Genomic DNA, 23,756 nt, shown 5'->3' with positions numbered 1-23,756 from the left:
TACTTCAAAAGACTCCCTACTACTAAGGATTGATTTTATTCTATGTGTAATTTTGCCCTGGTTCCCTTGGGTTTCATTTCTATTGTTAATTCAAACTCAGTCTCCCAAGTTTGCCCTAACATACAAAGTAATTAAGCCTTGTTAGCACCAGCAAAGTTTGAATTGCTAATAATTATATTACGCTTTTTCATCTTTATAAATAATAAGACAGTTCATTGCGGCTCTGATTAAAATTGTGGTTAAAAATAGATTGAAATCTAGATGCAGAACCAAGATGCCAAGTATACAATACAATGTCTTTCTTGAGTAGATTTTATTTATTGTTATTTTACTATTGTGTGAAGGAGTATTTATCTGTTTATTTTTTGAAGTATAGTTGATATACAATATCACATTGGTTTCAAGTATACAACAGTGATTCATCAGTTAGGTACATCCTCAACCCAACAAGTTATCATCTGTTAACATAGAAATATGTTACATAACTACTGACTATATTTTCTATGCTGTATTTTAATCCCCATGACTAATTTATGATAGACATTTTGTGCCCCCTTTATCCCTCTCACCCACACCATCCACCCATGCACCCCTCCCCAGTGGTTACCACTAGTCACTTCTTAATGTCTATGCATCTACTGCTGTTTTGTTCATTTTGTTTTGTTTTATTAGATTTGTGAAGGAGTTATTTTTATGTACAAGAGAAGTAGTGATTTTTTTCCTACTGTTTACTAGTTTGTTTTAAACATTTCATTTAGATCTAGTAAGCAAACTTAATAGTTACAGTTTATTTTCTAGAAAGAATCGGTAAGTAAAGCTCATAGAGTCAACATTAAATGCTGATGTCTTCTTTGTTATCAGAGTATGTCTCCATCTATTACTTAAAAGAAACAGCCATTTTTACAGATCAGCCAATCAACTCTTGGTCAGATCTTTCTATGTAAGATCAAAAGATGAAGAAGTTGCATGACTTTGAGAGCCTAGAATTCCTTTTTCTAGGTAGCCACAGGAGGTATTCCCTCATTTCCCTCATTTAGGCTTGGATTTCACTTGATTAATCAGAAAGGTGACACCTTAACCCACCATTGTAAAATGGCAACTCTGTCCTCCAGATACGCTCTTTACTTCAGTTTTTCACATGTATGTTAATTGTTTGACTTAAAGACATTATTTTGCTTATGTGTTTAACTAGAATATAGTTTCCATGAAAACAGGCAATTTTGTTTTATGCATTGTTACATCCCTGGTGCCTGGAATAGTGCTTGGTACATAGAGGGTTCTCAAAATGTATTTATTGTATTAATAATGAGCATGCAGTGAGGAGTTTTAATCAGTGAACTGATAGGACTAAACTTGGAAAATCACTCTGGCTGCGGTGCAGAAAATGGATTGGCAGGGAACAAGAATTGAGCTAGGGAGGACTCCTAGGAGCTGTATGCTTCTGTGGCTGAACATTTGAATTGATATTTAACAATTTTCACAATACGCATGTTGAAAAGCTCATTTGTTTATGCATGAAGGATTATGTGAAAAAGATTATGTATTTATCAGGTCTCAGAACATACGGACTGATACAGGCATCCTCCCATTGGGCCTCCACTAATTCCAGGTTGCTTCATTTATCCTTACATTGTGTATGCCACAGAGCTAAGCTTGCTAAGGCCATTAGTGACCAAGGGCATCAATGGGATGGACCAGCTGCTACTGAAAATACTGAAAGTCCCTACTCAAAATTGGGTGGTAGTCGTATGGGTGCTTACCCATAAACACCAGTTAGGCCAGGCTGTATGTCAGCTATAATTAGCAAGCTGACTCAGCACATCAGTGCTATAATATAAAGTAAGCCCTGGCACTATCTCAGACTCCAACATATAGGGTGCAGTCAAATTTAATCTGTATATAGATTGCCTCTTTGGAAGCCAGCAATCGGTTGATGTAATTGCCATCTCTGACATTCTCAGGGTCACAGCTTTGTAGTGTCTAGGCCATAATTATCCTGGATTATGGTCAGTGATTTCCAGTTTCACAGTAGCCTATGAACAAACTATTCTCTTTTAACAAAGAATAAAGTTATAAAACAAGTCAGCAGAAGCATTGCTATTCATATGCTTTAAAATGCAGCACAGAGTTCAAATGGTTTTGTTTATTGAAATACAAATGTATGTTCTTTACTGTAAGAGTGAATTCTGAAATGTTAGCAGATCAACTTGCTTTTATAGTATTTTATCCTAACTGAAAATTGCTGATACAACTTAGTTTATTGAAAGCATTCAATTTTTACTACCTCCTAGTCATGCTTGAATTAAATGCCTTATCTGCAACCCTTAGTATTTGCTAATATAGGAGATTCTTATTCTCTTAGTTAAAAGGCCAGTTAAATGAATTAATAAATAAAATGGGAACCAGAAATTCATAGTAAATAGTGAAAATTTTATTTAGTCTTGAAAAATAAAATTTTAACTCAAAAATATATTTTATCTTAATTTGATTGTCTGTAGTTGAGTACTAATTATTAGAATGTACACAAAGACCCCAACAACAAAAGCTTACTCAAGAAATAATAGATAACTTAAATAGCTTTTTGTATTAAAGAATTTAAATTTTTAGCTTTAAACCTTCCCACAAAGAAAGGTCCAGGATTAGATGGCTTAAAGGCTGAATTCTACCAAACATTTAGGGAAGAAATAATAGTAATTCCACACAAACTCTTCTGGAAATTTTAAGAAAATAGGATACTTTATAACTCATTCTATGAGTACAGCATCATCCATACAAAGACATTACAAGAAAAAACTACAAATACCTCTCATGCAAATAGATGCAAAAAATTTACAAAATTTTAGATGGCATTTGCAATATCTGGAAAGGTGAGGTAATCATGACCAAATGAGGTTTATCCCAGGAATGCAAGGTTGGTTTAAAATTTGAAAACCAATCAGTGTAATTCATGATATTAACAGACTAAAACAAACAAAAAAAGATCCTATGATTATCTCAGTAGACACCAAAGAAGTATTTGATGATATTCTGATGTAAAGTTGTATCAAAGTAGGAATATAACTAAATCAGAACCAAATGTACAGACTGAACCCACACAACTTGTGGAAGGATCATTGGGGAAAACCTTTGTGACCTTGAGCTAGGCAAAGATTTCTTATACACAATACCAAAAGCATGATCTATGAAAGAAAATTGATTGAAATACATCAAAATTGAGGGATGATCTTCCAAAGACACAGTTAAGAGAATGACAAGGCAAAGAACAGGAAAAAATATTTCAAATCACGTATCTGATAAATGATGATTCTAGGATATATGAAGACCTCTCAAAACTCATTAATAAGGAAACAACCTGTGAAATGTTAGGCAAATTATTAAATTACACACTTCATCAAAGATAGGCAGATGGTAAATAAGCACATGAAAAGATGTTCAACATTATTTTTTAAGGGAATGCAAATCCCTTAAAAAATCAATGAGATACAACCATACAGCATTTAGAATGTCTAAAAATTAAAAGACTGACCATACCAAGTGATAGCAAGTATGTGAAGCAACTAGAACTCTCATATATCTGCTTGTAAAAATGTAAAATGGTACCACCACTTTGGAAAACAGATTGACTATTTCTTAGAAATTTAAACATACCTACTATATGACCCAACCATTTCACTCCTCAAAAGTTTCTTTGCTCAAGAAAAATGAAAGCATATGTGCATACAATGACTTGTACATTAATATTTGTAGCAGCTTTATTTGTTATGACTAAAACCTGAAATAAGTAAAAACCAAATATCTGTCTATAATTGCATGGATAAGCAAATTCTGATACATCCATGCAGTGGAAAATGCCTTGGTAATAAAAAGAAATGAACTATTTGAAAAAGAGAAATGGACTATTGATGTATACAAAACATGAATCAATTTAATCATGCTGAGTGAAAATAGTTGGATAGTATGTAGGGCATGATTCCACTTTTATAAAATGTATGGTAATACAAACTAATACATAGTGACAGAAGGCAGATCAGTGGTTGCCTAGGGATAAACGGGGGAATAGCAAGGATGGAATGCTGAGATTCCAAAGGGGTACAGGGAAACTTGTGGGTGATGGATTTGTTCATTTTCTTGATTGTGGTGATGGTTTCCCAGGTATATTCATATGTTAATATATCAAATTGTATATTTTAAATATGTGCAGGTTATTGTACATCAATCATACTTCAAGAAAGTTATTAGAAAATTAGAAAATAGAACAAGATTGATATGCTGAATTTACCATGACCTACCATGTCTTGAAAGCTATTAAATTTTTAGTGAGAAGTAGACAAAATTAGAATCCAAAGTAATTTATAATTACAGTGGCTAGTTGTACTGTATTGTCTAACCAGTTTATTTGCTCAGTTAAATGTTTACCCATGGTTATAATTATTATTAACATATACTTTTTTGTTGAACTGAAGAACACAAGCATGGTCATGCAGAAGAACACCCATGAGAACTTGTTAGATATGCAGATTCCCAGGCTCCCCCTGCTTGCCCCCCCAACCAGGGATTATGAATTGTGGGTGGATTGTGGGGTCTGGGAATCTGCAAGGTCAGCAAGTTTCCCAGGCAATTTTGATGTATATGTCCATAGATCACATTTTGGAATCACTTTTTAGCTGAATGTTGTTTACATCAAACTTATATAAACTTGGATGAACACTATGGACCATTGGTACCAGACTGAAATGGAGTATTCCTGGTCTGGTTTTGTGTATATGCACACCAACTTATAGAAGGTAGTTGGCTTATTTGGAAGGGGCAGCAAGTTTGCATTTTGTGTGTGTTGGCTAATAGTCATGGTACCTGCCATTAGAAAATATTGTACAGGTACTAGAAATTATTGAGGTGCTATTATGTTTTCTTCCCCTTTCTTCCTCATTTGCTTCTCCCTCCTTTTCATCATCACAAAATTCACTGACCTGAATTTGGTATTTTGCATAATTATCATGTGCTACAGATTATGCTTTCACCAGGCCTTTCAGTAGTGAAAGGACGGGTAGCAGGACGAAGGAACTATTTTATACTTTATCAGGTACCTTTAAAAAATAAACACACAGTAAGAACAACATTAATTCACCACTTCTAAGTTTGAGATCATGTAGAGAAGGAAAGCCTTCCAATAATGCATTTTGTGCCTTTCCAGAGATAGGTTGACTTCATCTATCAGGGTATAGCATTTCTTACCTTCTTAATTACTAATAAACTGCCAGGAAGTAATGTTCTGTGCAGTTTTTTAGTTAGAGATGATGCCATGGTGTGGCATGAGCAACTGAGTCATCTGCTTACCAGTCTTGTCCCCACAGTAATCAATGACAGGGCAAGATTGGAAGCTGTTGTCACTAAGTTGTCCTGGAGCTTTGGATTAGAATTTTTACTTGAATATCTTAAGAGTGTTGTATAAGGACAGAGCTCTTGACCTCAGAGTCTTGTACACAGTATGCTAACTAACTTAGCCTCTGTGTTGTAAGACTGTGGAGTCACATACATAAAACATGGGACAGGGCTTTTAGGATGGGTGCCAGTTTAAACAGACCATGTTGATCTGTCTGTTCAAAAAAAGTAGCAGAGCCTTTAATAGAGCCAATATTACAGTCCAGAGCTTGAGTGTGTGGTTTATTAATATATATATATTAACATATATATGAATATTACAAAGAAATTTATACTATAGAGTATAGAACCAAAAAGCAGAGTTGGAATCCTTCACAAAATTATATTTATGAACCTGAAGAATGGGTATCAAATATACTTGAAAACAAATCAAATTTTGGTTGCTTACTCAGAGAACCATAGATGTTTTGTGCATTCTTGTACCTTAAATCTATATGATTGAATGTACCTTATTGTCTTCTTAGTACTAAATTTATTTTTCTGTTTTCCATAGACATGATGCCATTATTATCTCAGGAACTGAAATGGCCAGACAAATCCAGAAAGAAATACAGCGAGGTGTGGAATCATGGATTTCCCTTGGGAACAGAAGACCTCACCTCAGTATCATTTTAGTGGGCGATAATCCAGCAAGTCATACATATGTCAGGAAGAAAATCCAAGCTGCCTCTGCTGTAGGTGGGGATGCATTTAAGTTGTACTTGTTATTAAGTAATGTTCTCTGGTTTTTAAAGTGTGATAATTATGAATGATAATGGTCAAATATGTGCTATTTGAAAAGCATTATTGTTGTTATTGTTGGGGATTATTTAGTTACCAAAGTTTATAGTCACCTCTTAATCTTTTTCTTCAGATTTTTTACTGAATCAATTCATTGTGATTTCAGATCCTATAGTATGATGTGAGAGGAACACTTTACATGTAAAGGGCCTTATTATATTTGTTTTAATCAGATAATAAACCTGGCTAGTTCACTGTCAAACTTGGCTTAATAGTCGTGGTGGTGGTATTGGTATTTTTACTCTATTCAAATCTACTAATAGTAGTTTATTTGCCACATGGGATATTGGGCCAAAGATTGCATATGACTCATGAAAAAACATCTGTACTACTTGAGAAATCCCTCTGATGGTGCTTTGAACATTTTTTTGTAGAAGGACCTTTCTGTCCCTTGGGGAAGGAGCAGAAAAAAACAATCACACACTTTGTGAGATACCACTAATGAAACACCACGTCTTTCTTAGTCAAGTGACTTCTTAACTTGTTTTTCTTCCAGGTATCTGTAGTGAGATCATTCTAAAACCTAAGGATGTTTCTCAGGAAGAACTCTTGTATATAACTGATCAATTGAACATGGACCCAAGAGTCACTGGTATATTGGTTCAGCTGCCACTGCCAGGTACATATGCTCTTCTACTGTATATCTGGTTTGTTTAGGAGAAAGGGCATCTTTCAACATTATGTGATGACATTGCAAATAATTTATAAAATATGTCCAGAAGGGGACTAGCTATTATACTAGCATGTAATAGGTAACAATTTCTAAATGACTTATAATTACAATGACTGAAAATTGTGAAAGAAAATTTAGGCATTGGCAATATATGCAGTCTTTGCTTTGCACAATAGCATGAGACCTTAAAAATGACTGTGTAAGCTGAAACTGGGCAAAAGGATCTTAATAATCAATGGGAAAAAAAAGCAATTGTTCTGTGACCTTTAAAATATTTTCTCAAAACATTAAAAACTCTCTTACTGTGTTTATAAATATATTGGGAAATGAAAAATAGAAAACATTCTTATTTAGTACACTGTAACTTAAAAACACTAGAAACGTTGAGAATTAAAGTGTTTTGTTTTTTGTAAAAGTTCAAGAGGGGTTGGAGCAGTACTTGCCTTCTCATCTCATCATATAACAACACAGAGCAAGTGCCTTTTCTATGCCTTGGTAAATTGAATTGTCATATTTCTTTCTAAATTTGGGTCAGTTTCCATTTTGTCCTTTGTACTTTCAAAGTCATGAAATATCTCAGAGCTTCTTTAATGGGAAGTTTTATTCTGGTGACACTTCTAAGGTGTTGTCATCCTTTTTGTCATAATAGCATTCCTCATTTTGCCAATCATTTGCCTTTGCTGAGTTCCTGTGGCTCCATAGTTACATCGCTCCAAGGGGTACAGTGTCATCATTCCAGGGTTACCTATTTCATGTGCTACCCGCTTACATTCCATTAGACTCCTGCTGAAGTGACTCTACCCTGTCTTTCACATCCATAGTTCTTTCCTTCGTGCTGGCCTAGGTCTCTCCTATCTTTGCTTTGCTGTTACCATTTTCATATCTTCTGTTCACATCCGAAGTCACTTACAGCATCATAACATTTTGTTTTTTTGCTGCACTTTCATTTTTATAGGCTAAATTCCTCTGCTGATTGTCCATTTTTGTGAAATGTCATGTGAGTTTATCATTGGGAACAGGGAGGCAACATGATTTGCTGTCTACATTTGAACTGAGTAAGAAATACACAGTGACCAACCATTGATGGACTGTGAAAGAAGTAACATGTTGGTCATTGATCATGGTATCATCAGTTATTTATGTAGTGATTTGTAGACCAAAGAGCCAGCAGCTCTTTTAATTACTCACAGTTAATACACAAGGATAACTAAAATTTGAACTGTGTTGCTAGAGGACTGGTGTTATTTAACTTAAATGTGGCTCTCAAATTCATACATATTTCCACTGAGCAAACAAGGACTGAAAGTATAATATAGATTATAGTCATTTTGTGCATTTTGAGTTCTGTAAATTTTGACTTGTAGAAAGTAAAGCTACATGTTATATATGGGGTCTTAATATGGTACTAATATTTTATTATATCCAACAATGTAAGTTAATGTCTTAATATGTGTAACAACTTTTGTGCTGTTAAAATTAAACCATAAATTCACATTTCTAATTCTATCCTTCAATATGATTTAAAAAAATCATAAATTTGGAAGGGATTATAAGAGTTATCAGGGTTTTCCCCTGGGAAAAAACAATACTATAGGTTCATTATGTTGAAATGAGTATAACAATTTATCACTTACTTTTAGAACTAGAAAAGGAATTAAACACATACAACACCATAATTACTTATCATAGGAAATCAAGGCCTAGAAAAGATCAAATGTTTATTGCATCACAAACCTGTCCAAAAAATTTTGGCAGTGAGTTTAAACCCAATTGTTTGACTTAGGCAAAAAAGAATCCCTTTTTTGTACTGCTTTTACCAAGCAATCTTCTTGTGGTTTACAGTTTTTTAAATTTCCCCTCCTTGTATTTGTATTACATTAAAATAGTTATAAAAAACATGTCACAGATGTCTGAATGACAACATTCGATTTATTTTTTCTTAAAAAAAAATAAATTCTTATCTGTAGAAATTTTACCTTTTACAAGCAACATTCCTCATTTGGTGAATTTATTAGCATTTTGCCACTAGATGGCACTGGTGATCTGTCTGTACTAAAATAAGTTGACTGTGAGTCCTGTGTTCATTTTAGAGAACGAGAAGCACAGAGCCCAAAGGATCGCAGGTGAAAACAAGTATTTGAATGCTCTAAGAAAGGGCAGTTTTCTGTCTTGCTGAAAAGCCAATAATATACAAAATAATAATGGCTAAACTTTATTATGTTAAGCATTTAGTAGTCAGGCACTTTACATTATTAATTCATTGAATCTGCACAGTAATCCTGTGGATTTGGAGTTGTTATAATGTACATTTTTCTGTACATTTGAGATTTGAGGCACTGAGGATAAGTAACTTCCCCTAAAGTCACAGAGCTGGTAAGGGCTGTGAATCTGGGTAGACTGGTCTCTCATGCCATTTCTTTTAACCATTATGTTATGACCCTCACCAGGATATCAGGTTTAACTTATGAGTAATGTGTACTTACTATATAGCAGGTATTTCTTTATATGGATGATTTTATTTAATTCTCAAAACAACCTGTTTTACGGATGAGGAGACTCATCTATATTACTTAACCTACTTAACTTAAATTATACTAGGACATTTGATTTCTTGGTTAATAGAAAAAGTTGTAAAAGTAGGAAATCATTAAACAATGAATATTTACCTTAAACACTGTATTATAACATAAAGCATTTAAACACTCATTTGTTCACCAATCTTTTGATGTATCCAAGGCTCTGGGAACCTAATGATTGGATTTTGTATCATCTACTGGCATTAATAGTATCTATGATCCACTACCTATAACTTTCAATTTGAGGTATAACTATCTAAAGAAAATTCATCTCAAGTTTTAAAATATCTCCCACTCTTTGTACTTGTCTTGCCCTTAAGTCATTATTTTTTTTATTTCTCAAGGGTCCAGAAAATTCAACTTAGTTTTCATAGAAATAACAGCTGTTTTCCTTTCATACTCCACGACTGTCATTTGTTTATACCATTTTAAGTTAAATTATGTAACTTACTGTGAAAAAACTAGCAAAAACAGATTTGGGAAATGGACCAATTATCTCTTGATTATCACAAAACTCATCTGATAGGGTCAGGAGCTTAACTACTTTGTGATATGTTTGGCAAGCCTTGAGTATCAACCTGCATGTTTTACAGAAGAAATGGAACCATTATTCATTTTGGTAGGTAGACTGTGTGGAAGTGGGTTGAGATAGGCTTTTCTGTATGTGTCTTATATGATTGTTATAAGGAACCAATGAAATAATGACCAATGAAATGATTATACCAAGTTTTACTCCAACTTTCTATCATTTGGTTAATAATCTGGATTCCAAAATATTTCATGATTAGAAAATGGGAGAAAATTTTTCTCAATTAGGTCAATATATTGAGTAAAAGAAATTCTAAATTAGAATTATAATTTTGATTTGGAAGACAAGCATAGGATTAAACAGAATATACAAGCACTTTCCTTGCATCTCATTTGGACAAAAAGCACAGAAATGAGATGCAATTCTACCCTGTTTGGTGGTACTGAGTCTGTCACAGGCTAAGCCTCTGTTGTGTTCAGAAGCTTTGCAGCTTTGATCGGGGTTGGAAATTCTCAGGATATAATTGTGTTTCCACAGTCACACAACCTGTTTGTCCTGTAGCTGGTCTTAAAATTAGGGAGAAATAAAACCACCATATGTGATACTTCCCTGCTGTTGTTCTGACTGTGCATAAATTCTATCAGTATCAATAGCTGATCATTTTGTCAAGGCCAGAAAGATGTCAGTATTCATGTTATATATTTTTGTCTCCTAGTTAGATACTATTTGCTTTTACTTTTATTGAATTTTTTCTATTCAACTGGTATTACATTAAAAGTTATATAATTTGTGGATTATTTATCAGTATGTAGAGTTAAAAAAATGTGGAATAATTTTTTTTGAAAATTGGGAATCTGACCTTTTTTTCAAACTAAAGTAATGAAGGGGAAATTATAATATCCACAAACTTGAAGCACACTGGAAATTTGTTAGAAATATTTGTTGCAGTATAGTACTTGCTATAGGGTGAGTTTGGCTTAAAAGGGTTTACATTATATGCACTATGTGAAAGCATTCAGATGTAAGCTTAGAAAACAGAATCACTCAATGAAATTTTAATGTATTTTACAACTACTGATCGATAACAACTATAACTAGTATCAGTAATGGCAAATGTGTACTGTTTACTATTGCCAGGCACTGTTCTAAAGTGATTTATATGCAGTGAAATTTGTGTAAGGTCACAGAAGTAGTGAGTAGCAGAGCAGTGCCAGGAAAACAGTTTTAGTGTCTTTCCAACCATAAACATAGTCCTACAACTGAGTCTACAAGGCAAGCACCAAGAGAGATGCTTGCTCACACTCTTGTATTTACTTGCTTCCTAAGAAGTCTACTTCTAATTTAATTCTAATATAAAATATTCAGTTATTCTAAAGAAAGGTAGAAAAGGGGGGAAAAGACAACAATGAAAAAACATAACATGAAAGATTTAATGACATAAAATTACAAGTATCAGGAATTAAAGAGGAAAAATCACTACAGATTCTACAGGTATTAAGAAGATAAAAGGGAATATTTTGAATAGCTTTATGCCAATTTTTTGGCAAGTTGGATGAAATAGACAACTTTCTTGAAATACTCTTCCAAGGCCCACTCAAGAAGAAACAGATAACCTGAATAACTCTATTAAAACATTGACTTTGTAGTTAAAATCCATTCCACAAAGAAAGCTGTATGTTCAAATGGCTTCACTGGTAAATTCTACCAAATATTTAAGGAAAAAAATAATAATAAAGAGGAAGGAATGCTTTCTAACACATTAAATGGGGCCACCAGTACCTTGATATAAAAAAACAGACATTACAAGAAAGGAAAGCCACAGACTAGTATCCTTCATGAATATAAATGTAAAAGGTATTAACAAATCTATCAAAATCCAACAATATGTAAAGAGGATCATTCATCATGAGCAAGTGGGTTTTATTCCAGTAATGCAGCATTGGTTTAACATCAGAAACTCAAACAATGTATCTTACTACATTAACAAACTGAAATGAAAAACCCTATGATCATCTTAATAGATGCAGATAAAATAATTGATAAAATTCATCACTGATTTCTGATAAGAAGCTGTCATATAACTAATAATAAAAGGAAACTTCCTCAAGCTGGTAAAGGGCATATTTGAAAAATCTACAGCTAAATTCATAGTTGATAATGAAAGACTGAATGTTTTCCTCCAATGATCAAGAAAAGTCAGGGATGTCCACTCTTACCATATCTATTCAACACTGTATTGGAAATTGTTACCAGCCAGCACAAATAAGCAAGGAAAAGAAAATAAAAAACAGGTAACAAAGCTATGTAGATCCAGTGGAATCTAGGGGGAAAAATGGGCTACTAATATTAATAAGTGACTTTAACAAGGTTAGAGGATACAAGAGTAATATGCAAAAATCAACTGTCATTCTTTGTATTAGTATCAAACATCTGGTATTGAAATGAAGAATATTAAAGTAGCATAAAATATGAAATATTTAGGCATAAATTTGACAAAAGATGTGAAGAACATATAACTTGAAAACTGCAAAACATTCCTAAGAGAAATTAAAGAAAACCTAAATAATTGGATCGGTATACTATGCTCATGAATTGGTAGACTAAATATTGTCAAAATATCAGTTATCTTCAAGTTGATTTACAGATTCAAGGCAATCCTAATCAAAATCCCAGCATTTGGCAAATTGACTGTCAAATTAATATAGAAATGCAGAGTACCTAGAATAGTCAGAACAGCTTTGAAAATGAATACTGTCGTTGAAAGATTAACACTGCCTGATTTGAAACTAATCAAAAACCTTAATATCAAAAGGCACAAACTTAAAACTCCTAGCCAGAATAACATAAATCTTGTTCTTACAATAAGAAAAATCTGAACAAACTGAAAATCAATACTTTTATTGACTCATCAGAGAATTGAAGTTGCAGGACAAACCACCATCCCGAAATCTGGAGAGGCAAGCAGATCCAGAGTCACACCCAAGATCTGCTGGCATGGAACAGAAGCTACTGGAGCCATAAACTGATAGGAACACTTAAATGGTAATTCTGATAAATTTCTGGAGGCTTAGTGTATACTAGCATAAGAGTGAGAAACTCCTGGGGGCCATAGTCTTGGGTGTGGCTTTCAACAAAAAAAAAATCACAGGACTTGCCAGGCAGATGAAAACAGTCTGAAGAGACAAAACAAACATCAGAACCAGGTTCACATATGACATAGATTTTGGAATTATTAGCCACAGAATTTAAAATAACTGATTAGCGTGTTAAGAGTTCTAATGGAAAAAGCAGACAACATTCAAGAACAGATGGGTAATCAAAACAGAAACTCTAAGAAAGAATCAAAAAGAAATGATAGAAATCAGAAACACTCCAATACAAATGCAGAATGCTTTGCTGGGCTCAACTATGGGTAGACTAGATATGACCAAGGAAAGAATCAATCATCTTGAGAATATGCCAGTAGAAACTTCAAAAATTGAAATGCAAAGAGAAAAAAAGAAGGAAAAAAGAAAAAACAAACCCAGAACAGAACATTTAAGAACTGCAAGACATTTTCAAAGGTATAACATACACACAATTGGTATAAAAGTACCAAAAAAGGCAGAACATTTTCAAAGATGTATCATACACACAATACAAACATATGGAAGAGAAGACAGGGGAATGATAAGCACCAGATGCTAGATTAAGTGAATGTCAGGTTGGAGCAGGAAAGAGAATGGGTTAATAGGTGTTCCATATGGTTAAATACAGACTGTTGTCAAGACCGTAACTTTTGCTTTGGTGGTGGATTTGCATATGCCTAGCTTATTATGAAACATAATTAATTATTTAAAACTGGATTGTGATTGGACCAGTATTGAGATTGTGTCATAAGACATGAATTATGATTCAACCAATTTATGTATTTTGAGTTTTATTCAAAGATAAAAGGCCTGATTTCAAGCAGAATATTTTGTTCAAATCCTTTGTGACATGATTTGAGTGTTTACATAGAAACAAAGTCATCCACACAATATCATTTGTCCACTTAAAAATTTCTTATAAGTAACAGTTTTATCAAAGAATTTATATGCAAGGTGAACAAAAAAAAATGATTCTCCTGCAGATGGATTATGTTAACCAAATGATGGCAGCATTGAGCAAGCAGTGATTCTAGTAAATCACTTTGATATGATTTACATAGTAGTGGGGTTGGTTGAGCCACATGTCTCTTCCTATTCAGTCCCAGTGGAAACCATTACCAAGAGTGTTTTTAGTCACTCAGATCAATATAATTACTTTCTGATCAATTACTATTATAGGTTATGTTAATGTAAGTTGTAGCATACTTCTTAAAGTATCTTCAAAATTGGAATTTCTTGGAACAGTATCTGCTTCTTTTTTTCCTTTACCATGATAACTTCACCTATTTTTTAGTACATTCAGCTTTGATAAAGAATTTACCAAAATCAGAAGGCCCTTGAGACATCTGGATACTTTTTGGTGAAATTTCTTTGAAGATCTATTATATGGTTGCTCTCTGACCCTCTCCATTCATTTATGAATTCAAAAAATATTTCCTTAGTATCCAATCTGTATATAACTCTGTGCTACACACTTGGGGAAAGGGATAGTTAGAAAACAGTTTGACACTATCTGTCCTTGAGAAGTTTGCAAACAAAGTCCCCAAAACACAGCATCTCTTCTTTTTCCTTACATGTGAAAGAAGTTCATTAGAATAGATGTGCTCACTTACCTGAGTGTTAAACTCTATAGAGTATATGCTGTTTCAGGTGTGGTACTATATATTTGATAGAAGTCACTATGTATAGTGCCTAGGAAACCAAAGGCTTAATAAAGCAGGATGTCTTCAACACAACCTCTGAAGAATACGGCAACTTTTGGATCTCCATGTATTCTTTAGGTCATTCAAAAGTGATGTATAAGTTGCCTGATGTATAAGTTCCTAGTCCATTAATTTTTTTTTTAATGGCCTGTGAAATAAGTCTGCCTGGGAATGTCCTTTGCTGTTTCTATGGCTATAGGAGAAACAGGCTACAGAAGGATTGAGCATCAGATCCACCCCTTTCTGGCTTAGAGAACACCTCCCATCCACTTCCAAACTCTACTGTAGTCTCACATTTGGGAGTGGAGTAGCACAGTGAGATTAGAGTTCCTTCCCATTACTCTTTTGTCCTCTCATTCCTCAATGATGAAACAACTCTTAAATGATATTGGGCAAATGATAAGCATCTGATAAGTATTTTCTGTCTTGAACACCTTGATGTAGAGCCCAGAGGGTGTAACTTAAATATTATTTATTGACTTTAGAACAGTGAACACAGCTCTTTAAAGTATTTTTCTCATTTGTTCCTAGAAAATAATTAGCTCATTAAGAGGCTATAGATAAATAATTTGATTAGGCAGACATTTATTTTATGAGAATAATGGACTCTAACCTATCAGCATAAACCTTTCCCTGAAATTTTTGACTTTTCAAACCCTGAAAGGAAGAAATAAATGAAAAACAAACATACATGAGTCTTTTACATTACATTTATATTGGAGGGTATAAAGTGCCAGATATCTAATAATGTTGGTATACAAAGATATTGACAAATCAAGATTTTAATGAACACCATCTTTGTTTTTTCATTATATTTTTAAAAGATGGACATCAGAAGTTATAGAAGGACATCTTTTCTCTATGGTAGCCTGTTCTAATTGTTCTGAGCTGTCCACTGATTTTATCTAGATTTTCATCTATAAAGGGGTAAACTAGTCATTTATTCAGTAAATACTTACTGAGTACCTCCTGTGTTCCAGGCTCTGTTCTTCATACTAGGAATACATGAATGAAAAAAAAGACAAAAGATTTCTGCCCTTGTGGAGCAGCAGGAGAGACAGACAGTAAAAAACAAAACATATATATATAAGCAATTATATTTATTAGAAGTTGATATGATATGGGAAAAAGAAAATGTAGAGCATGATAAAGAGGACTGGGATGTTGGGATAGATGGTATTTTTATTTTCCCCTCAACAGTTTATTATGAAAATTTAAAGAACACAGAAAAATTAAAAGAAGGTAACAGTGAACATCCATATGTCCCCAATCTAGATTCTATAATTATTAATATGTTGCTGTATTTGTTTTCCTTTGTCACATATCTGTCCATTTATTCATTCATCAGTCTACTTATTTATGAAGCATTTAAAGGTAAAAACAGTTTACCCCTGAAACTTCAGCGTGCATATCATTAGCTATAGAGCAATATGTTTTCTGAGAAATTTACATGCATTGAAATAGACACATCTCAAGTGTTCTTTAAGTTTTGAAAAATGTAAAATCTCATGTAACATCAACCCTTACCAAAATACAGAATAATTTTTATCAACTGAGAGTTTCTTCATATTCCTTCCTAGTCAATCCCTGTTCCTGCCTTTCATCCTTACCCTCAAGTAACCACTATTCTGATTCTTTTCACATGCATATTGCCAAGATGAATATCTTCCTTTGTAAAGTGCCTGTTTAAGTATTTAGCTTATTTTTAAAAATTGAGTTATTTATCTTAATAAATTGAGCTTTGAGAGTTCTTCATATATCCAGGTACAGTATTCTTTATATATGCCAGATATGTGTTTGGCAAGTATTTTTTTCTCCCAGTCTTGGCTTGGTATCCATTTTATTGTGTTGTTTGATGAACATAAGATTTTAATTTTTCTGAAGTCTTATTGATCAATTTTTTTCTTTAATGCTTTATGCTTTTTGTATTATTTCTTAGAAAACTTTGCCTGCACCCAGTATACAAATTAAAGTTTTCACCCAGAAACCATTCAGGTTTTGCTTTTATGTTTAGATTTATAATGTATTTCCACTTAATTTTTCTGTATGGTATGAAGTAAACATTGCAGTTCAGTTTTTTTCCATGACTGTCAAATTGTTCAAGTACTTTTTTAAAAAAAGAATTTTCTTTTTCTGTTGAATTGCTTCTGACATCTTTGTAAAAAAATGGATTGAGGGGGCGGAGCCAAGATGGTGGCATGAGTAGAGCAGCAGAAATGTCCTCCCAAAACATATATATTTTTGAAAATACAACAAATACAACTATCCCTAAAAGAGAGACCAGAAGACACAGGACAACAGCCAGACTACATCCACACCTGTGAGAACCCAGCGCCTCTCGAAGGGGGTAAGATACAAGCCGCAGCCTGGTGGGACCCGAGTGCCCCTCACCCCAGCTCCCAGCGGGAGGAGAGGAATCGGAGCGGGGAGGGAGAGGGAGCCCAGGACTGCTAAACATGCAACCCTAGCCATCCACACCAGAGCACAGACACACAGTGCGTGGTGGGCTGGATGCTAGAGAAAGGGGACAGTAAAACCTCCGAGTAGGTCACCCCATCCAGCACCCCTGGGACAAAGAGAAGCAAGTGCCCTTTGAAAATCTTAAAGGTACAGGGACCCCACAGCTGGACTGAGGTGTCTCTGGCACAATCAGCTCAGCAGCTGGGAACCCAGGGAACTCTGGGCGCCATAACCTCCTGGGCATCAGAGCAGCTCCGAGGCCCCTCACAGTGATAAATAGCCTCCCGCTGGTTCCCTTTTGGCGTGGCTCCGCCATAGTGGCAGAGGCCATGCTCACAGCAACCGCGCGCGGAGCTTCCTTCACAGTGGCCAGGCAAGAATCAGACCTCATCTGTGCGCAGCTGCCCAGCACAAGCCGCTAGAGGTCACCATTCTCCCAGGAGAGGAAGGCCACAAACTAGCAACAAGGGACGTTCTCCCAGCTGACAGATGCCAACTACCCACGACTATCTCTATTACCATGAAAAGGCAGAAGAAAGATTTGATACAGACCATATTAACCCAGACAGTCTCCCCTGAAAAGGAATCTGGGGAGGTAGACCTAACCAATCTTCCTGAAAAATAATTTAAAAGTAAGGTCATAACCATGCTGATGGACTTGCAGAGAAATATGCAAGCACTAAGGAGGGAGAATACAGAAATAAAACAATCTCTGGAAGGATTTAAAAGCAGAATGGATGAGATGCAAGAGGCCATTGATGGACTAGAAACCAGAGAACAGGAATGCATAGAAGCTGATGCAGAGAGAGATAAAAGGATCTCCAGGATTGAAACAAAATTAAGAGAACTGTGTGACCAATCCAAAAGGAGCAATATCCACATTATACGGGTACCAGAAGAAGAAGAGAGAGAAAAAGGGATAGAAAGTGTATTTGAAGAAATAATTGCTGAAAACTTCCCCAAACTCGGGGAGGAAATAGTCGCTCAGACCACAGAAATACACAGAACGCCCAACAGAAGGGACCCAAAGAGGACAACACCAAGACACATAATAATTAAAATGGCAAAGCTCAAGGACAAGGACAGAATTTTAGAGGCAGCTAGAGAGAAGAAAAAGGTCACCTACAAAGGAAAACCCATCAGGCTATAATCAGACTTCTCAACAGAAACCTTATTACAGGTCAGAAGAGAATGGCATGATACATTTAATGCAATGAAACAGAAGGGCCTTGCACCAAGAATACTATATCCAGCACGATTATCATTTAAATATGGAAGAGGGATTAAACAATTTCCAGACAAGCAAAAGTTGAGGGAATTTGCCCCCCACAAACCACCTCTACAGGGTATGTTAGAGGGACTGCTCTAGATGGGAGCACTCCTAAGGCTAAATAGATGTCACCAGAGAAAATGAAATCACAGTAAAGAAAGCAGACCAACCAAATACTAGCTAAAGGCAAAAAATAAAATCAACTACCCACAAAAGCAGTCAAAGAAAACACAAAAGAGCACAGAATAAAACACCCAACATATAAAGAATGGAGGAGGAGTAGTAAGAAGGGAGAGAAATAAAGAATCACCAGACAGTGTTTATAACAACTCAATAAGTGACTTAAGTTAGACAGTAAGATACTAAAGAAGCTAACCTTGAACCTTTGGTAACCATGAATCTAAAGCCTGCAATGGCAATAAGTGCATATATTTCAATAATCACCCTAAATGTAAATGGACTGAGTGCATCAATCAAAAGACACAGAGTAATAGAATGGATGAAAAAGCAAGAACCATCCATATGCTGCCTACAAGAGATGCAACTCAAACCCAAAGACATGCACAGACTAAAAGTCAAGGGATGGAAAAAGATATTTCATGCAAACAACAAGGAGAAAAAAGCAGGTGTTGCAGTACTTGTATCAGACAAAATAGACATCAAAACAAAGATAGTCACAAGAGATAATGAAGGACATTACATAATGATAAGGGGGTCAGTCCAACAAAGAGATATAACCATTATAAACATATATGCACCCAACACAGAAGCACCAGCATATCTGAAACAAATACTAACAGAATTAAAGGAGGAAATAGAATGCAATGCACTCATTTTAGGAGACTTCAACACACCACTCACTTCAAAGGATAGATCCACCAGACAGAAAATAAGTAAGGACACAGAGGCACTGAACAACACACTAGAACAGATGGACCTAATAGACATCTACAGAACTCTACATCCAAAAGCAACAGGATACACATTCTTCTCAAGTGCACATGGAACATTCTCCAGAATAGACCACATACTGGGCCATAAAAAGAGCATCAGTAAATTAAAAAAGATTGAAATTCTACCAACCAACTTTTCAGATCACAAAGGTATAAAACTAGAGATAAATTGTACAAAGAAATCAAAAAGGCTCACAAACACATGGAGGCTTAACAACATGTTCTTAAATAGTCAATGGATCAATGACCAAATTAAAATGGAAATCAAGCAATATATGGAAATAAATGACAACAACAACACAAAGCCCCAACTTCTGTAGGACGCAGAGAAAGCAGTCTTAAGAGGAAAGTATATAGCAATCCAGGCATATTTAAAGAAGGAAGAACAATCCCAAATGAATAGTCTAATGTAACAGTTATTGAAATTGGAACAAGAAGAAAAATGAGGCCTTAAGTAAGCAGAAGAAGGGACGTAATAAAGATTAGAGAAGAAATAAACTAAATTGAGAAGAATAAAACAATAGAAAAAAATCAATGAAACCAAGAGCTGGTTCTTTGAGAAAATAAACAAAATCGATAAGCCTCTAGCAAGACTTTTTAAGAGAAAAAGAGAATCAACACACATCAACATAATCATAAATAAGAAAGGAAACATCGCGACAGACCCCACAGAAATACAAAGAATTATTAGAGAATACTATGAAAACCTATATGTCAACAAGCTGGAAAACCTAAAAGAAATGGACAACTTCCTAGAAAAATACAACCTTCCAAGACTGACCAAGGAAGAAACACAAAATGTAAGCAAACCAATTACCAGCAAAGAAATTGAATCAGTAATCAAAAAACTACCCAAGAACAAAACCCCTGGGCCAAATGGATTTACCTCAGAATTTTATCAGACATACAGAGAAGATACAATACCCATTCTTCTTGAAGTTTTCCAAAAAAATAGAACAGGAGGGAATACTCCCAAACTCATTCTATGAAGCCAACATCACCCTGATACCAAAACCAGGTAAAGACCCCACCAAAAAAGAAAATTACAGACCAACATCCCTGATGAATGTAGATGCAAAAATACTCAACAAAATATTAGCAAACCGAATTAAAAAATACATCAAAAGATCATACACTTTGACCAAGTGGGATTCATCCCAGGGATGCAAGGATGGTACAACATCTGAAAATCCATCAACATCATCTACCACATCAACAAAAAGAAGGACAAAAACCACATGATCATCTCCATGGATGCTGAAAAAGCATTCGACAAAATTCAACATCCATTCATGATAAAAACTCTCAAGAAAATGGGCATAAAGGGCAAGTACCTCAACATAATAAAGGCCATATATGATAATCCCACAACTAACATCATACCGAATAGCGAGAAGCTGAAAGCTTTTCCTCTGAGATTGGGTACAAGACAGGAATGCCCACTCTCCCCACTGTTATTCAACATAGTACTAGAGGTCCTAGCCATGACAATTAGACGAAACAAAGAAATACAAGGAATCCAGATTGGTAAAGAAGAAGTTAAACTATCATTATTTGCAGATGACATGATATTGTACATAAAAAACCCTAAAGACTCCACTGCAAAACTACTAGAACTAATATTGGAATTCACCAAAGTTATAGGATACAAAATTAATACACAGAAATCTGTGGCTTTCCTATACACTAACAGTGAACTAATAGAAAGAGAAATCAGGAAAACAATTCCATTTACAATTGCATCAAAAAGAATAAAATACTTAGGAATAAACCTAACCAAGGAAGTGAAAGACCTATGCCCTGAAAACTATAAGACACTCTTAAGAGAAATTAAAGAGGACACTAACAAATGGAAACTCATCCCATGCTCCTGGCTAGGAAGAATTAATGTTGTCAAAATGGCCATCCTGCCCAAAGCAATATACAGATTTGATGCAATCCCTCTGAAATTACCAACAGCATTCTTCAACAAACTGAAACAAATAGTTCTAAAATTCATATGGAACCACCAAAGACCCCAAATAGCCAAACCAATCCTGAGAAGGAAGAATAAAGTGGGGGGGATCTCACTCCCAAACTTCAAGCTCTATTACAAAGCCACAGTAATCAAGACAATTTGGTACTGGCACAAGAATGGAGCCACAGGCCAGTGGAAAAGAATAGAGACTCCAAACATTAACCCAAACATATATGGTCAATTAATATTCGATAAAGGAGCCATGGACATACAATGGGGAAATGACAGTCTCTTCAACAGATGGTGCTGGCAAAACTGGACAGCTACATGTAGGAGAATGAAACTGGATCACTGTCTAACCCCATACACAAAAGTAAATTCGAAATGGATCAAAGACCTGAGTGTAAGTCATGAAACCATAAAACTCTTAGAAAAAAACATAGGCAAAAATCTCTTGGACATAAACATGAGCAACTTCTTCACAAACATATCTTCCCGGGCAAGGGAAACAAAAGCAAAAATGAACAAGTGGGACTATATCAAGCTGAAAAGCTTCTGTACAGCAAAGGACACCATCAATAGAACAAAAAGACATCCTACAGTATGGGAGAATATATTCATAAATGACAGATCTGATAAAGGGCTAATATCCAAAATATATAAAGAGCTCACACACCTCAACAAACAAAAAGCAAATAATCCAATTAAAAAATGGGCAGAGGAGCTGAACAGACACTTCTCCAAAGAAGAAATTCAGAATGGCCAACAAACATGAGAAGATGCTCCACATCACTAATCATCAGAGAAATGCAAATTAAAACCACAATGAGATATCACCTCACACCATTAGGGTGGCCAACATCCAAAAGACAAACAACAAATGTTGGTGAGGTTGTGGAGAAAGGGGAACCCTCCTACACTGCTGGTGGGAATGTAAATTAGTTTGGCCATTGTGGAAAGCAGTCTGGAGATTCCTCAAAATGCTCAAAATAGAAATACCATTTGACCCAGGAATTCCACTTCTAGGAATTTATCCTAAGAGTGCAGCAGCCCAGTTTGAAAAAGACAGATGCACCCATATGTTTATCACAGCACTATTTACAATAGCCAAGAAATGGAAGCGACCTAAATGTCCATCAGTAGATGAATGAATAAAGAAGATGTGGTACATATACACAATGGAATATTATTCAGCCATAAGAAGAAAACAAATCTTACCATTTGCAACGACATGGATGGACCTAGAGGGTATTATGCTCAGTGAAATAAGCCAGTCGGAGAGAGACAAGAACCAAATGATTTCACTCATTTGTAGAATATAAGAACAAAGAAAAACCGAAGGAACAAAACAGGAGCACAATCACAGAACCCAAGAATTGACTAACAGTTACCAAAGGGAAAGGGATGAGGAGGATGGGTGGGAAGGGATGGATAAGGGTGGGGAAAACAAGGGGGGCATTACGATTAGCATGTATAATGTGGGGTGGGGGGTATGGGAGGGCTGTACAACACAGAGAAGACAAGTAGTGATTCTACAGCATCTTACTATGCTGATGGACAGTGACTGTAATGGGGTTTTTGGTGGGGACTTGGTGAAGGGGGGAGCCTAGTAAACAGAATCTTGTTTATGTAATTGTAGATTAATGATACCAAAAAAAAAGGATTGACTATGTAAATGTGAATCTAAAGCTGAGCTTTCTGTTCTGTTCTGCTGATCTGTTTTGTCTATCTCTACACCAGTAGTATACTGGTTTGATTACTATAGCTTTGTAAAAGTCTTGAACCAGGTATTATCAGGCCTATAATTTTGTTCATTTTCAAATTTCTTTATCTAAGTGAAGTCCTTTGCATATCCCTATAAATTTTAAAATAAACTTGTTGGCTTCTACCAAAATACCTCATAGGATTATGATTGAGATTACACTGACTCTTTAGATCAATTAGAAAGAATCAACATGTTAACACTATTGAGTCTTCCAGTTCATGAACACGATGTACCTTCCATTTATTTGGGTCATCTGTGAGCAATGTTTTATGGTTCTCATTATAGAAGTCATCCTCAAATTTTAGAAATTTATTTCTAAGTTCTTTGTGATTTGTAGGGTATTGTAAACAGCATTTTTAAAATTTCATTTTCTAGTAGTTCCTTCTTATATACAGAAATACAGTTGATTTTTTGGTATATTGACTTTGTACTCTGTGATCTTACTGAATTCACTTGTTTAGTTCTTTTGTTTTGTTGTAAGTTCTTTAGGATATTCTGCATAAACAGCCATGCCATTTGTGAC

At 34.9% G+C, this 23,756-nt stretch overlaps 1 protein-coding gene across 4 annotated transcripts in view; it reads left to right on the top strand.

Moving 5' to 3' along the window:
- MTHFD2L (methylenetetrahydrofolate dehydrogenase (NADP+ dependent) 2 like) overlaps positions 1–23,756 on the top strand; it is a 139,240-nt gene that overhangs the window by 5,702 nt on the left and 109,782 nt on the right. For all 4 annotated transcript variants that reach the window (XM_073237472.1, XM_073237470.1, XM_017661206.3 and 1 more), the window contains exons 2-3: positions 5,933–6,117; positions 6,716–6,838. In XM_073237472.1, coding sequence (XP_073093573.1) covers positions 5,964–6,117; positions 6,716–6,838 — 277 coding nt within the window. In that variant the 5' untranslated portion in view covers positions 5,933–5,963. The remainder of the gene's footprint in view (positions 1–5,932; positions 6,118–6,715; positions 6,839–23,756) is intronic.

This window comes from Manis javanica, chromosome 5 (genome assembly GCF_040802235.1).
Source record: "Manis javanica isolate MJ-LG chromosome 5, MJ_LKY, whole genome shotgun sequence".
NCBI lineage: Eukaryota > Metazoa > Chordata > Mammalia > Pholidota > Manidae > Manis > Manis javanica.
The sequence above is the reverse complement of the archived record's forward strand: the minus strand, read 5'-3'. Positions and strand labels throughout refer to the sequence as shown.